Source organism: Cheilinus undulatus, linkage group 12, assembly GCF_018320785.1.
Source record: "Cheilinus undulatus linkage group 12, ASM1832078v1, whole genome shotgun sequence".
Lineage (NCBI taxonomy): Eukaryota > Metazoa > Chordata > Actinopteri > Labriformes > Labridae > Cheilinus > Cheilinus undulatus.
The window spans coordinates 11,229,264-11,246,309 of NC_054876.1; the positions used below are offsets into that span (position 1 = coordinate 11,229,264).

At 38.0% G+C, this 17,046-nt stretch overlaps 1 protein-coding gene across 1 annotated transcript in view; it reads right to left on the bottom strand.

Annotated features, from left to right (window-relative positions):
• Positions 1 to 810: 810 nt before the first annotated feature.
• The window catches only part of med13a (mediator complex subunit 13a), a 169,216-nt gene continuing 152,980 nt past the window's right edge, over positions 811 to 17,046 (bottom strand). Inside the window, exons 22-30 of the mRNA XM_041801054.1 lie at positions 14,949 to 15,140; positions 13,948 to 14,171; positions 9,272 to 9,414; positions 8,984 to 9,142; positions 4,940 to 5,128; positions 4,386 to 4,525; positions 4,029 to 4,193; positions 2,419 to 2,519; positions 811 to 1,949 (exon numbers count right to left, since the gene is read on the bottom strand). Of these exons, the coding sequence (XP_041656988.1) occupies positions 1,817 to 1,949; positions 2,419 to 2,519; positions 4,029 to 4,193; positions 4,386 to 4,525; positions 4,940 to 5,128; positions 8,984 to 9,142; positions 9,272 to 9,414; positions 13,948 to 14,171; positions 14,949 to 15,140 (1,446 nt within the window). The 3' untranslated portion in view covers positions 811 to 1,816. The remainder of the gene's footprint in view (positions 1,950 to 2,418; positions 2,520 to 4,028; positions 4,194 to 4,385; positions 4,526 to 4,939; positions 5,129 to 8,983; positions 9,143 to 9,271; positions 9,415 to 13,947; positions 14,172 to 14,948; positions 15,141 to 17,046) is intronic.

Consider the following 17,046-nt stretch of genomic DNA (forward strand, 5'->3'; position numbering starts at 1 on the left):
CTGAGCAGTGAAGGGAAACAGAGTGGGATTTCTGTGTGTATCTAAAGGCTGCTTGCAGCATGTAAAAGTTCAGAAAAATCTCAAAAGAATGAATTACCAGCTGCTACTACTACTACAAGACCCCAGGGCAATTCAGCAATTTACAAGTAAGATATTTGACTCAAATTGTTATGCAGGGTTATTTTAATGCCTTCCCCACTTGTGAATTGAGTGTGGTAATAAGCCTGCAGAATTACTGTACTTTAGAGGCTTTAAAAAACCATGATTTTCCAAAAAGAAAACATGGGCACTGGACTGGAATTAAATTTTCATGGTTTTATTAAATATTGAATGTATTTATCTACACTCAAGAGAGACCAAGTACATTTTGATGGTCAATTTTTCAAGCCAGCAAACTGTGGCAAATATCCAATGTGAAGAGCAATAGTTTTACAGATTCCCTCTAAACATGAGAAAGCCTGACAGATTACTGCATATCCAGTAGGCAGCAATCCAGAGTTGGTTTAAGTCCATTTACACCACACATTTACTTCATGAAGTAAAATGGGTTTGGACTGAACGTATCGGCGATCAAAAGCGGTGCCAAAAAAATCCAGACTTTAGCCAATCAGATTAAGGAGAGGTGCTGTAAACCAAAGGATGTGCTGAAAAGGACACTGCACGTCTCATTATACTTGTTTTCTTTCTCCATTATGAAAAAATGTTAAAGATGCCAATGGTTCTCCTTCTGCTCCGTTGATGGGGTCCTTGTCTAATTGCACATCACAGTCCCCCTCCCCAAAAAAGCAAAAACACACAAGCACAGAGAAATGAGTTGACGCACTTTATTCCTAAAACAGAAGCCACACCACCAACTGCTGGCATGGCATTCATATATAATTATTTATATATATTGCCGTTTGGTTTTTGTGTCTAAATGTGTGGTATAAAATACTATATACAACAATGTACCTCTTTATTTGAACACAGTGAAGTTCATTGCTGTACAAGTCCTCTGTAGCTACAGCTTTGCTGTAAGTCCTTCATGCTCAAAGGCATGAAACATAATTTTCCACTCTAATTCTTCTGTACATTGTGACAATACAAATATTCTGTCTCCATTACAAAAAATAATACTCTAAAAGCAACCTACTGGGACTTTATTTCATTTTTATGGGATTTTTTTTTCCTGGTTGTTTTTTTAATTAAGACGATTACATATATCTTAGACCAATTGCTTTAAAGCTGGAAGGTGATATAAACCTTCTCCATTTTATATATAAAAGAGGTTAAGAAATAAGACAAATTATACATTTAAAAACTTACAATAAATAAGATAGATGCAGGCATTTCATTTGGATACTATTTCATCCAAAGGAATAAAAAGGGATTTTCGATCTTAAAACCAAAGATCCAATCTTGAGTTTCTCCTTGATCAAATAAGTCCCTTTTCCTCCGATAACTTTACAGATATACTCTTCTCTCCAACGCAGACTGGCCAGTGACGGTGCTGCCATGCTACATTTCATGACAACCAATTTGTCATTCTCTCACGTTCATTTATTTCCATCTTCTTTATTCCCTTGTCTCTATGTGCATGTCTTTAAAATCACAGGGACAGGACTGTCTCCAGGAGTAACAGATACAGGGGGGGAACAGGACCAGCTTAGAACAGCTGTCTAAATCCCGTCATGGTGCAGGATCCAGCTCTGTCATCTGCTCTGGTTCTCGCAGTTTTCCTCAGCCTGGATGAGACCCTCTTTGGAGTGGCTGCTTTTCCACTTCTCTGAAATGTTTCCTGTGCCCCTCACCCCCCTCCTCTCCCTGTGAACGTTGGTTACAACATGTTCATGATGAAGTTGTACATCTGGTTGAGCACCACGAAGTGAATGGGGAGACACGATCGTCGATCCTGTGTTGCTGGGTCGCATGTCAGCCAGGAGAGGGCGTTGTACTGCTCCAGGACAAATCTGTCCAGGCAAACAAGAGGAAATACAGTCACTCTATAAATTATCCATGAGCGCATTTTCAAATGTATCCAGCTCTGAACTAAAATAAGCTGAATACACAACAACCCAGGGCATTAATTTGCTTTATTATATACTGTAAAAATGACACATCTGATATTTTTTAATAATGAAATATCAAAAACTTTCCATGCATAGCACTTTAAAATGCTTTATAAGGCAAATTAAAATAGTAAACCATACCAAAGTAAAACAGTACAAAACAGCCAGAAAGATTCATAAAACTATGTATATAATTGGTAAAATTCAAAAAAGTTAAAAGGTATGAAAAGAAAAACACTGACTTTGCCAAGCAAGCCCTTGCAAAAATATAATTCTGAATAAAATAATTTAAAAATCTGCCTGGAATTAAATCAAATTATAATAATAGTATTTTGTGCTCTTGATCTGAAGCTTTAAATGTGTTATTTACCTGAGTACATCTGAGGTCTGATTGGAGTCGAGGGGGTGGGAGTGTTTGCTGTGCAGTAGTTCATCTGATTGCACTGAAGACACATGGAGGTGCAAAGAGGCCTGGAAGAGGGAGAGAGGAGGGTGTCAATGGCATTGTAACAATACAATTAACCTTTTATTACATCTCATCTAAATAATTACAGATCTCTTTACAGAGCAGTAACAAGAGCAGTGAGTCTGGAGCTAAATTCAAAAGTGAAGGATATCATTGCAAATTAATGTTCTTTTTGATTGCATGACAAACATGAGCTTTGGTTCTGACAAAAGCACAGGCCTTAGTATTTATGTTGTAGATTACATATTGCCTTGTGTAGATCAGGGCCCTGAAAAACCAAGACAATGGGCACTCCCCAGCTGGGATTTATTGATGACATCAATGCATGCGTGTTGGATCAGTAGCACTGGCACTAGCATCCGGGCTGTTCTTCACCCTTTTAAACCACTTTTTTTTTGGGCCACTTTTGCTACTTAATGCCCATTTCTGCCATATTGTGCCCATTTGTTCTACTTCTTTTTGCCACTTTCAATCTATTTTAGCTGCTTTCAATCCATTTTTTGCCACTTTCCAAAAAAGTTTATCCCCTTTTAACCCATTTTTTTCCATCCATGGGCCTTTTTGCCCATTAATGCTATTCCTAAACCACTATTGCTGCTTTTAACCAATTTTTGCAGTTTTTTAAAACAAGTTCTGATGTTATTTGTGAGCATAAAGAGTTACTAGTTGACACAGCTGTCTTTAATTGTCTGCTACAGAAGTGGTTCCTAACCTTTATTTTCCTTTTCAAGATTCAAGATTCTTTATTGTCACTTTTTCTTATGTGGTGACTATACAGAAGAATCGAAAAAAAAAAAAAAACGTTTCTCTCTCACCCACAATTAAAATAAGAATATAGAAGAAAGAAACAGAATAGAAATAGTATTATAAAATAGGGATAAATAAAAATAAAGAAAAATCGGAGCCCACCATACTTGTATTCAAGAAAAGCTAAGCCTCCTAAGACCAAAATGGAAATCAAGGCCACATTAGTGTCAAAAATGAACAATTTTTACTATTTTCATTGCTAAAATCTCATCAGATTAGGTATTCACAAACTTGTTCTGCATTTATATTTAAATCATATCACCCATTTCTTTGCCTGTAATTTTTATTGGCTGCACAGATATGAAGATTTTTCCTATTGTGCACTTATTGCTTAATTTTATTGTTCCTACCTCCTTCCATTTATTGGGTTATATGCCATTTTGTACAGAAATAGACATACTGTACATATTTTTGCTTTTAATTTTGTGTATCTTCAGGTCTAAACTTCATCTTAAAAAACACCATACTTGTGGAGGAAAATTATAAAGGGTTATGGATTTCTAAACTCTTTCCTAAATCTTACAGTCTCTGAAAGTATAGCAGCCCAAAAATTTGAAGCTTTCCTTTATGGGTTGTCGCTGTTGTTTTCCTGATGCACCAAGACCTCACATGAGTGATTCACTTGTTCAACCATGTATTTTCCCCAGTCCTGTGTAGCACTATAAAAGCCTGGTAATAAATATGAGAGAGGGTGCAGGGTCTGGTACCTTGAGGAAGAGTGGACACTGGTTCTGAGCCTGCGGACATGCTGACCAGAACCAGTCAGGTAGTGGGCCGGCTTTAGCCGTGGAAACGAAGTAGCCGAGGGCAAGCGGCTGCTGCAGGAGGTTAGGAACCTCTTCATGAGACTCCATACGGTCCGTACTCTGGCCCTGAAACAAGGTGCAAACTTAGGATCAGCTTTGTCGACACATTTCATTTCTGTTTTGACAAATAACGCCATAAGATCACCTGCTGCTGCTGTATTTTAGCTCATTTAAGGACATGAGAAGGAATGAGAGACTGAGGTGAGACATAAATCAGAGACTCTGTGTTTGTTGTAACAAATACTAGCAATAACTCACCTTACTGCCATCACCTCCATGGTGGTAATGAGAGCCAGGGGAGTGCACCGGTGACGTGGTGGGCGAGATGTTGATGATGTCTGGGTCCACCAACTCATTCTCCTGGTCCAGCAGGTCAAAGATCCCAATATCAGACCCATCTGAGCAGAAAAAATGACATTTGTTTAATGATTAGCTCCCTTGTTGCTGAGAGGAATTAGAAACTCCCTACAAAGCCATGATGAAGGCTTTTATTTCAACTCTTTGTTTGCATATCATTTGGTAAGCTTTATATTTCTGGCACAGGCATATTTGTGTGGTGGAAAGGGCTGCAAACGTTTGGAAGTGCACCAAGTATGCAAGCACACACTTCTACTAAACAGTCCCTTAATAGACTGCAAAGTAAACAGGAAGTATATGGAAACAAACAGAAGAGATTAAAGGAGAAAAGAGATTAATTGCTGCATTTCCCTTTAACATCTGTGAGTAAGTTTAAGTCCAGCAAACAGGTTGAGGCACCAATTAAAAACACCAGGAGAGAATGACTGTGTGATAAATAAAGGAGTGCCACTGACCCGTGGTGGCGTTCAGGATGTCGAGGTTGGGGTCGATGTTGGTGTAATTGGAGCTGGCCACCTGGACAGAGGCGGAGGTGGGGAAGACCAGGATGTGGGTGCAGGAGGTGTCCTGTGGGGTGCTCAGCTGGGACGTCTGCATGTTCAGGGTGGTGCTGCGGCCAAACACTGAGCCTGTTGACACAGAGTCTGAGGGAGAGAACAAAGGAGTCAATAAACAGGGCAGTAAAAAGGAAACAATGAGGGAATTCTTAACTTCTCTACCACAGAGAAGCTGTAAATGAGCCAAAGACATCATACAATTTAAAGAGGAATATTAGACATTTAAACCGTGTGGCTTTATAACATCAAACTGGAAACTGAATAATACTGCCTACAAATAATGTGACAGCCACTGTTTTATGTTTCAAATGTTTCCTAATTATTCACTGTAGTTTCTCTTGACGTAAGTAGTGAAACAAAGACATATATGCACTCAACTAATCTAAAAAATAGCAGCTGATTATGCACAGGTAGCAAGCTGAACTGCGCGACAACTGTTCTGTTAATTTTCTTTTTAAAGTCAATCACTTTTTTTTTGGCTTTTAAATTCAACATCCATAAAAACTTCAGCAAAATACCAATTATTAATACTGAGTATTGCTGCCAGAAGCACTTATAACGATGACTTAACATCAAACAGCTTTCTACAGAAGACTGACAATCAGGACTAATCAATTTTACTGTTATGTAATATGAGCTTTCACAATAAAAGCCCCGAGTTCAAGTCAAAATGTACTGCAATAAAAACTGATTTATTCAAACAAGTATTGTTTACAACTCAGCATGCAAGCAGTTCACTCACTGATGGAAGTCTGAGTAAAACCACTATGTTTTTACATCATCTTGATGCTGTCAGATAAAGCTGAGTGTGTTTTTTTGATGCTCTTTATGCTATAAAAGCATTGTTTTTGGCTCTGTAAAGCACTTTGAACAGCTGTCTGTATGAATGGTGCTCTTAAAATGACACTACCTTGCCTTGCTTGTCTAGCCTATCCATTAGCTGATCTCAGATATACTGGTAAGAATTTATGTGACAATATTAGTGAAATGAACCTGTGAAACTTAAAGTTCTGATTCATCTTGCTTTAAGGAGAAAGAAGAAAGTTAGACTGAAAAAAAACTGTGAGTAACATATAAAACCACTTTTTTGTTATATATTGAAGAGGTGAGCAATGTGATATGGGATTAATATGACAGTATTCTTTTGCTAATGGAGTTATATCAGTATTAAAAAACTAAAAGAGCTAACATTCAAATACTTAATCATGCGCCATGGCCACTTTCTCCTCTCAAAACAAGACCCTGACGTGATACTCAACTCACATCTACAGTCAGCGAAAGATGCTTTTTCACTGCATATTCAAATGGCAGTATGTTGTAGCTTGTGCTGAATCTGAGTTGCTTTAAGTTTTTTTCATCCCCTGCTGAGTTGTGTTAAGCAGAGACTGAAATCCCATCCCATTTCTGATACGGCTGTTTCATAATAAAAGCATTCATTTAACAAAACAAATTGGGACATTTATTGGGAAAACCTTGTGGCAAACAAGGTGTTTATCACTGAACCCTTTCAGCTTCAGCATGATTACAGCTGGCAACAAGTGTACAGGGTTGTGGTGTTTGGTTTTTAAAAAGAAGCAAGTTTTGGATATGATCCGGGCAAAAGAAGCAACAAAGTCATCAGCTGAAAACCTCAGTCATCAGTTTGTTAAATTAAATAACAAAACTTATGTGTTAAATGCAGTAGTGGCTGTACTGAAAACAATCCTTTAAGGGCAAAAGTAACACTTGTGATGTATTAACCAGGGTTTTCTGCCCACTAATAATATATTGCACAAGTGCATATTCTTCTAGTATTGTGCAGAACCATGGAATGATTTTAGAGGAAAGTCTGCACAAAGTTCTGGAAATTATACATAAGGACATTTGTAAAAAGTGTTCAAATTAATTCTGAAAAACAAACTTTTATTTGTTTATGTTTATGAAAAAAAAGTCGGGATGCACAATATCATTGTTGCGTCATTGCAGATGAAAAATTTTATGCAGATATTTAAAGCTGATGTATTTTCAGGGAATGTCGGCAGAATGTAAGAATAAATCAGTTGATGTTTTAGCAGAACTAGCAGACATACTTTGGGTAAAGCTTTTGTATTTTTTCATCCCTATTCCCTAAACTGTTGAAAGTGTGTTCCAAGGACTCAAGTTAATATCTGAACTACAGCTAGTTTAATTCTTTTTGCTGAAGAGGAATGTTTTTTGTTTTTCAAAGACCTTAATCAGGGCTCTCCCAGTGGATCACTCTGCACATCTGTCGTTTTATTAGTTGAATAAACTTCATTAGGAAAGTATAAGCTGAATACAAAAGGGTCGCATTTTCATTTAGCGCTCTACAGAGCTCACAGTCTGTCAGCAGGCTGTTTTAGTTTTAACAACTAACAGAACAATAATAGGACTACCAGGTCTATTTTTATTAGAGCTGAATGATGTGCAAAAATAATCTAACTGCGATTTGTTTCCCAATATTGCTATTGCAATTTAATATGCAATCATTATTAGGTTCCACATCTTATGTTTTTTTTGTTTTTTTTTTAATTCAAGCAATAAATCCTTCCATATTACAACCTATATTCAGTCAGGAACACATGCTCCCTGGGTTAGCAGCCGCATGCTTTGCTGCATTGCTAGAACCCCCCATACTGCCAGACACATTTATGACAATGTGCATTGAAAACAATGAAATTATTTTAGAAGCAATTAATCCATAGTAGCATGAATCTGAATATTAGGGTACAATAAGCTTTATGCTATAAAGGAGGAGGCTGGGGTGGAGGAGGTGAAGCCTTGCCAGCAGCAGCATGGTGCATCAGCATTGATGCAAGCAGGGATTAGTGAACCACCATCTTTAAATGGACTGCTGTATTGACACTTAAATGTTTGCATAATGTGCATAAAATCTCTGTTGCAAAAAAAGATATTTTGACACATTTCTTGTTAAAGAAATACTGAAACTTCTGTGATTTGTAACATGTAGCAGGCAATATTGCAATTTAACCTAATATGCAATTAATTGCCCCACCCTAATTTTCATACATGAGAGACTGATTGTTCTTTACAATAAAATAGAAGGTTTTTATATATCATTACCAGTATCAGCCAAAATCAGTTTAAAAATATCAGCATGTCAGATATAAGCAAAAATCTAGCATTTTAAACCACAATTAATTGTATATAATACAGTATTCTGATGTTCTTCATTTACACTGTTGAAGGCTGGTAAGATTAATCAGTATGCATAATTATCCATCTAATGATGACCGTTTGAACAGCTATTATTACCTAATTTCAGGTGAAGGTTAAAGGTTCTTTACAAATTAAATACACCATAATCAGTTTATGAATTGAATAATATGACAGCTCAAAATTTACAGAGCTGATTGTATTTATTTATATGAAACCCACTGTGGTAGGATTCTGCATATGTACATCATAATCAAAAAGAAATTAAATTTCAAATGTTAGAACAGCTGTTACACTGAGTGCCAACAAGCCTCTTCATTTTAAATTCCATCTTACAGTGATGTAAACCCCCTCCAGTCACAGTCATCTGAGGCTAACACAGCCGCGCTAATCTCTTTCAGCCTTTGAGAGCGTATCAGGAAGGAGATGTCCTCGGCCCAGCATCGCTCAACACAATCCCCGCTATGATGCACTGACAATCCCCCCACTCGTTTCCCAAAATAAACCCATTGATCTGCCTCTCCATCACACCGCGCCGAGATCAATGGCCATCTGAGAGGTAGTGCTTTATGAGCGAAAGGTACATGATCTTCCCTGCCATCAATCTGATCTGGACAAGGAGGGGACACGCATTGTGATATGCTGCTGCCATCAATCACGACCTCAGACACTCACACATAAACACAGACGGCCTTCTTGCTAGAGTAATGTGACTCAGATGAGAAGTGTAAGTTAAAAAAAGATCCTAAGTGTATATAATCTTTGTACCTGGCATGATGATAAAGGATCCCTGGGGTTCCATGGCAACCAAGCACACGCTAAGGATGCTAGGAGTATCTGAAGCGGAGATGCCACACATCCGACACATTTCCTTTAGACGACGGCTCAGAGACTGGAGGTTCCTCCTGCTCAGCAGAATACTCCAATCTGAAACATCAAAAGAGGAGAGCCACGGGATGAATGAAGACACACTGAGAGGAAATACACCCAAGTTATCTTTTTTTTTTTTTTTTTTTTTTTTTTTTACAAAGCTTTGAAGAGGACAGTCCCTTTTACCTTTTAACTCTCCATGTCCTATCCTGCCCAGCCGACCAATCACCACCCTCCAGGGAACTGACGTCATCTGCACCAGGCCCAAGCACCAATCCCAAAGTTTCTGCAGGCCGAGCCGTCGCACTGAGCCCTTTTTCCTCCGCGCCCTGTTGAACGTGCATCAACACATATATTCAACACTCCACATCACTCATAAAAAACACTTGAAGTACGAGTCAAATGCGTGAACAGCTACAGTGATCCTCTACTTAGCAATGTGTGGGCATGTGTGCTTTACTGACAGTTATGTGCCTTCCCACTCAGGCCTCAATTATACTTGAGCTACAAGAGTCTTCACGCAGCTACCATGATATAATTGATGCAAAAGTCACAGTTCTGATAAAAAGCAAACATGTTTACAGTGTCAGTGACAGCTGTTAGAGGGTGGCACATATTTAGTGGTCAGCTGTGACTGGACTTGAGATTCTCTTACAAAGATATCAAGATTCTGTCACAACTCTTAAAGAAACAGTACAATAAAGTCAGTGGACAACAACTCATGGCTCTCACTGAATCAGAAAGAAAAATACTTGATCAATCTCAAAGGGGAAACTCGCATATTGTAACTGCTCTTGTACAAAATGTTAGCATGAATGTTGAAGACTTTTAAGACGGACATAAATTACCAAAATCTAATTCGACTTTCAACCCCTTCAACCCTAATTCTTTTTTCCTCTATTTCTCTTTTAGGTTTCTGCTTGAAAAATTGCATACCCATAATAAAATTGGTATATCTCTGCAACCACAAGGTCTATTTGAATAATTCTGGTGTCTCATCGTAAAGGGAACACTTGTGAAATTTGTTGAGATGTGTTAATATATGTAATACTGATGTAATACTGGGAGTAAGTGAAGATGGCACACAGCAAAATTTTTTTAAAAATTTCATTTAAAGGAGAGATTGTGTGTTCTGCATGAATTGTCGCTGCTGTCCAGCCAAAAATATGGCGGGTGAGTTAACACAGCCGAGCTGTACGGAGTTCGATATGTCCTAATTCATTTAGTTGTTATTTGAGTTGTGTTTGGGGCATGTAAAAAATGGTTATATAGTCGTGTAACCCAGGTTCTGCTGTTTAATTTGATGTAAAACATCACTACATTCTTTCATGATTAGTGCATTATTTCACACTGTGTTTGCACAATGCCTAGGGCTGAAGGGGTTAAAGACTTTTCAAGGATCCTGAACCCTGTTAACAATAAAGCACATAATTCACAGTATATTGTAGCAGTTCATGACCTCGTCTGGTGCCTACAATGTGGCTGCTTTAACAATAACTACCAGTGTTGGTGTAATCATTCCTCATGATGATCTCTTTAGCTTTGTGGGTCATATTTAGGCATCAGAGTGCAACAAGACCAGTTAAAAACTCCTAACAATAGCTTTAAAGCTGTTTTGTGGTGGAAAGTTATAAAAAATGCATATCGAGCCTAAAAGAATATTTTCTATGTTTTGGAACAGAAAAGTTGAGCCTTTAAGGCAAAAAAGTGACCATGTGAGCTGTTAAGAGACAGTTTGTGACATTCAAGTTAGGTATACATGATACTGGATCTTTGCCATTATCCGATATTTACAGATTCATTTTAGCCGATATCAATACCGGTATTTAAATATGTTACACATATCTAAAAATTCAGTCCTTTGAACACAATTTAAGGTTTGAGGATGAACAAGGAAAAACACTTTTTTTTCCTTAAAACACACTTTAAAGTTTAAAAAAATAAGGATGAATAAAGAAAAAGATCTCAACTTGCATAGGTCTGTTGGTCCAGCCTAAAACTCCACTTATTTATTAGTATATATGGCCAAATACAGTCGATATATGCAGACATTCAAAGCTAAAATATCAGATGTTAATATTGGCAGAAATTTTGATATCTGCCGATACCGTTACTTACCTCCTTTTTCTTTTGCCAATATCTGCCGCTGCCAATATCAGGCTGATAATATCATGCATCCCTAATTCAAGTCATTTGGCAAGGAAAACTAAAGAGGTAAGTAGGATATGTCTGACTTTGATTTTCAATTGTTGTGCAGCATTTTGATCGTGTTTTCTTTCTTAGTCTTTATTTTATTGTTTTTTTCTTCAGATTATTTATAAAATAGGTATAATTGGCAAAGTTTTACACTTCTGGGCAACCGGTTTTGTACTTCTGTTCAAGAAAAACAAGCTAAGGATACTGCAGTTTTGTAACCTTGCAAAGCAGATGGATACGTCAGTTTCCGTGTTTCTCACTGGCGAATCCATCTTGCAAAGCTCCCGTCTGAACTGTTTGGGCCCGGTTAGAAAGTGACAGGACCAATCAGCAACGAGGGGCAGTACTTTTGGGCGTGGCGGAGTCATAATGTAAGCAAGCAGCAACAAGAGGCCGGTGCCATTATGGTGGAAGACATTAGAGTGGTTGCTGCTAAAGCACCAGTTTTATCAGAACTTGATGACATTTCTTGGTTAAAAGAAGAGTAAAGAACAGCAGTGAGTTGTTTTATTTTCAAAAATGACAAAAGTTGTGTACTGACATGTTTATAGTCGCCATGGTTCGCGTTATGCAGTTCTATATGGAGTTTATTCCTCTGTGGGACGATGTGACGTGTTTTGTTGCTTGGATTGGCCCGTAAAGATGTGACAGACAGAACGTTCATCCCATTACCCTCCGGGTTTTTTCTCAAAGGCTTTGCCCTTTCCCAAACGTTGTACAGTGTTTAACAAATTTATTAGACCACCACCCAAAGTAAGGTTAATGCCACAACAGCATTGGTATCCATGAATTTTCAAATTTACTGATTTACAAAAAAACTGAAAAAATAGTAAAGCACATTATTATTTCTTGATTAAAATATCAAATTATATTTATTTACTTGCATTCCTGAACAGAAAAATTAGTTTTAGTGGTTGAATGTTATGCTTGATTAATTTCTGACTTCTCAGAAAAGCCCAGTGAGCTGGCTCAAATTTGGGTATAAAAAGGTGAACTCTGTTTGAAATTCCTCATTCCTGTTCAAAAATGATAAAATGTGGAGAGCTCACTGAAAATGAAAAAGTCCACATTAAAGCACTTTATGATGCTGGATGATCTCTGAGACAAATAGGGAAAGACATAAAGTGTTCTCACAGTGTGGTCAAGTATGCTTTGGAGTCAATTTCTGAGACTGGTACTTACAAAATGCACCAAGGAAGAGGCAGGAAACCAAAGTTAACTGAAGCAGATGTCAGACACCTCAAGATTTTAAGTACTAGAGACAGAAGGAAGACCACTGCTGATCTTCAGGCAGAGCTGAATGCTTTTAGATCAGAGTCTGAGAAAGTCTCCAGAATGACCATCAGCAGACGACTGATGGAACAAGGCTTAAAGGGAAGAATAGCTGCTAAGAAGCCATTCTTGAAGCCAGAAACGCCTCAGATTTGCCAGGGAGCACAAACACTGGACTGTTGATGACTGGAGGAAGGTACTCTGGACGGACGAGTCCAAGTTTGAACTCTTTGGTCAGCATCGTCATGTTTATGTCCGCAGAAAAGCTGGAGAACGTTTTTAAGCCAGATGCATTGCACCCACAGTGAAACACAGTGGAGATTCCATTGTAGTATGGGGTTCCATTTGTGGATGTGGTGTGGGCAAATTAGTGAAAATGGATGGTATCATGAACAAGAACGTCTACACAACATCTTAGCGCATCATGGAATCCCTTCTGGACTGAATCTGATTGGTGGTGGGTTCATATACCAACAAGACAATGACCCCAAGCATACTTAATAGCTGTGCAGAGACTATTTGACCTAAAAAAAGTAATCTGGAGTACTGGAACTGATGGACTGGCCAAGTCAAAGTCCAGATGTGAATCCTACTGAACAAATTTGGGAGTTAGTAGATTCAAAGATTTATCGCACAAAAGTTTTATCTAAAGCAAGTCTGTGGGAACAGCTAGAAACTATTTGGAACTCAACAACAAAGGAGACTGTGGAAAAGTATATCAAAACAATGCCGGCAAGAATGCAAGCTGTTATCAAGGCCAAAGGAGGCCATACAAAATATTAAGTTTTTTTGGTTATTATGTCTGAAAAAGGACTATTTAGTTGTTTCAGTTTATTTGCCAAATAAATAACAATAACATTTTTAGTTTTAAACAAGGTTCTGAAAGATTTCTAAAATATTTATGTTTTCTCGTTTTTATGACAGGTGGTCTAATAAATTTGTTAAGCACTGTATATTGAAGGTTTTCCAGATGGATGTGTGAAACAAATCCATCTGGCGTGTCAGGTTAGCAGTTTTGTTAACAGTACTGAATTTGTCAAAATCTTTTTTCCTCTGTTTAATATGGTGATTCCTTGCATTTTACAATGCTACAGGCATTTTGTTGACATTTTAGCATAAACCACATTGTATTGCGCCTCTAGGGATTTTAGACAAATCTTATGGATCAGATGTTTAAGACAACTTCCTAACATTGGCATTGCAGACAAAAAAAAGATAATATGCTTCTGACCTTTAAATATACAATGTATTATACAAATATTCTTCTTATAGTATCCTAACTTAACTCTTTTTTCTACAAAGAGACTTTAACCTCAGTGGCAGCATGAAGTAAAATCTTATAAAGAAAGCAGAGCTGGTTGGTGTTGATACCATGCAGACAGTGGTAGTCCTACCTGTTGGGAACATCTATGTTGATGATGCAGGTCTCCAAAAGTTCTCCATACAGGTCTGTGCACGTAGCCAGGAGCCAGCGCTGGTCGTGTGACAAACAGTATCCTACAAACAGCACGTTGTATTTTTGTGACGCCTCGCCAAATGTCTCCCCGAGCTCCGTCTGCTTGTCCTTCACTGGTGCCAGAATGAACGGAGGTGTATAAAGGCGTAGACACTCTGGCCTCTGAAGGATGGAAAGTAAAGACATCAATAAAAACGGTTAAAGATAAATGTGAAGACCCTCTATAGAAACTGATAAAAAATGGATATGCACCAGATGTGTCAGGTTTGTGCTTGCATGGTAGTCTACTGGATATCTTAATTTTTTCAAATTCTAGTTGTCTTTAAAACCAAAGCTGTCCCATGTCTCACTTTCACTGTCATAGTTATCACAAGCCAAAGGTTTGCAAATGTGTTAAAGGGAAGAGTTAACACTAGCTCCAAGAAGTCAACTGAATAAGGTCCTGATCTAAAGGCCCCCTTTGTCTAAACCTGGAGTCAAGATCCCATTATGAAGGTTTCACTGAGCTAGCCAAGCAGATAATGGAAAGAAAACTCTGGAGCAGCAGAAGGTTACGAGTTCCCTTGGTCCTGTTCCAGCAGAAAAAAAACTACAAGGATGGTTAGCACTAAGAACTCTATATCTCTTTGCCTTCTTTGTTTCCAGCGGCAGACTGAACACAGCCGGGGCAAAAGGCTGGGTCAAACCAGGTCAGGTTCATGTCTGGCGGGAGAGCTGAAAGCAACCGAGAGGCTGCTGCTAGGGCCACGGTGTCAGGCACTGTTTGCTTGGCTATCGATCAGAGGGCAATGCTAGCATGCTGATGCTAACATACACATCTGAGAGGATGCTGAAACTGTCTGGCTGAAGAGCTGAACAGCAACCCTCTGCTTTATGGATGAGTATAGCCAAAACAATTAGAGCACCGCTTGTAGAAACTGGTGTAAGTTCTGTGTTTACCTCTGGGCTCCTCAGTGCCGTGTCGATGGCCAGTCCCGGGCCAAAGCCTGTTAGTGACTTGACGTTGGTGGAGGTGGGCAGTGGCCGTCTGCACTGAGCGAAGACAGAGAAGGCTAGAGACTTAAGGTGCTGGGCGTAGATATGACGGTCTTCACCTCGCACCGGCTGAAGAAGGTACTGGCAGGGGATTATCTGAGGAACAAAAACAGCTGGTTTTAGACTTTGAGAACACAAGCCACTTGCTTTTCAGCGTAACAGTGCCAAACACTGATACATCTCAGGTATAATGTGTCCATGTTGAATGTAAAACCTTTTCTTTTTCCCTGTGTACTGTCATGTGAACTGTCCTTTAGAGTGTTCTGTATTTGTAAAATTGATTATAGATAAGTTGTTAGTTCATGCCCTAACAATACTGATGAAATTAAGGTACTGTGGTAATTGTTGCATATCAATATGAATGTTAATATGACATAAGGGGGAGCTTCTTATGTCGCTATTGCCGAAATACATTGTAATAGCAACTGTGGCCTGGTATACTGAATTGGTTGAAGGGGTTCAATCCCCAGCTCCTGCATGTGGATGTGCTACTGGGCAATACTTAATCTCAAATTGCTCCCACTGTTGTGTCAGAGGTGTGTGAATATAAATGCATATAAATGTATAAATGCATCTGAATGGGATTAGTTCATGTAAATGACCACACTATATAACAGCCTTTGTCATCAGTGTTCAAATGAGTATGACCTGTGGTGTAAAAATGGCTTTGAGTAGTCCAACAACTAGTAAAGGTAAAGTAAATGTTCGAGTTCGTTTACCATCAAATTAAAAAATTGTTGAAAAAGGGGAAAATGAGCATAAAAACAAAATCATATTATTGCATTCTTTATTTGTTTTAATATTGAATAGGATTGTAGGGCTGGGTAGTTAATTAAAATTTAGATTAAATTGCAATATGACCTCCTGGCAGAAGGTGCAGTATTTCTTTAGCCTGGAATGAGTTTTTCATCATCAAAATAATAATGACATAAAAGTATCACTCCCTTCAATAGAACGATTCATATCCAATTTGCAATATGAGTCAAAATAATAACAATTAGACATGTTTTCAAAATTGCTCTCTTCAAAGACTACAGCCTCCATACCTGGGGCGTGCAAACAAACCACTATGCCACCTGTGCCACGACTTTTTAAACTGTCCTTAAAATATCTACCAAAAAAAAATACATAACTTTGACTAGCTAGGCACATACATGCAATACAACACATTATGAAATATGGTTGCTCCATATCCACTTATTGCTTTAAAAAAGTATTTAAGCCACTTGCATTGACTCTCATCTTGCTAGCAAATTAACGCACCGTCTATTCTCTATCATTGTACACATAGTTACACAAAATATAAAAGAAGACTTTCAACCTTTGACAAAAAATAACCTTACTTTAAAACCACAAGATGTAAACAGGTAATGGGTAACAGATAACAAGTAAAGAAGACCTTGGGAAGGTGACATAAGAACTCAGAAATAAATGAAGCAAAAAAATTCTATTTCCAGAAAATAAATGTATCCCTGACATAAAAGCAAGAGACTTCAAGACAAATTTGCTCTGCCTTAAAGTTTAATTATCTTGTCTTGAAGGTCATTTTTGCAAATGGTGAAGTAATGTAGGATCACATTAAATAGCCCTATTTCCTCTTGATTTAGAACAAGTAAGAAAAATATGAGACATATCTTTTAATATCACTAAGTCAAAGACAATACTCTCATACTTTTGTAGAGCTAAGCCTTTAGAATTCCCCTTGAGATTTTATATTATTGCTGCCAATTTTCTTGATTAATTTTGTTAACTAATAAAAGGGTCAAAAAATGCATGCTGAGTAACTGCACTCTGATGCCATCAACCAAGTGGCTGGAGTGCTTTTTTCTTTTGATAGGAACACTCTGTACTCTTTATTTTCTATAATTTTATGGACAAAATCCATATCGTCCAGATTAACACCTTTCTAGAGTGACTATGAAGAGGACATTCTGCCATTGGTCTCCATTGGTTTAAAAGATAGGAGAAAGTTTTGATGCCATTTAGAGAAATTTCCTCTCTG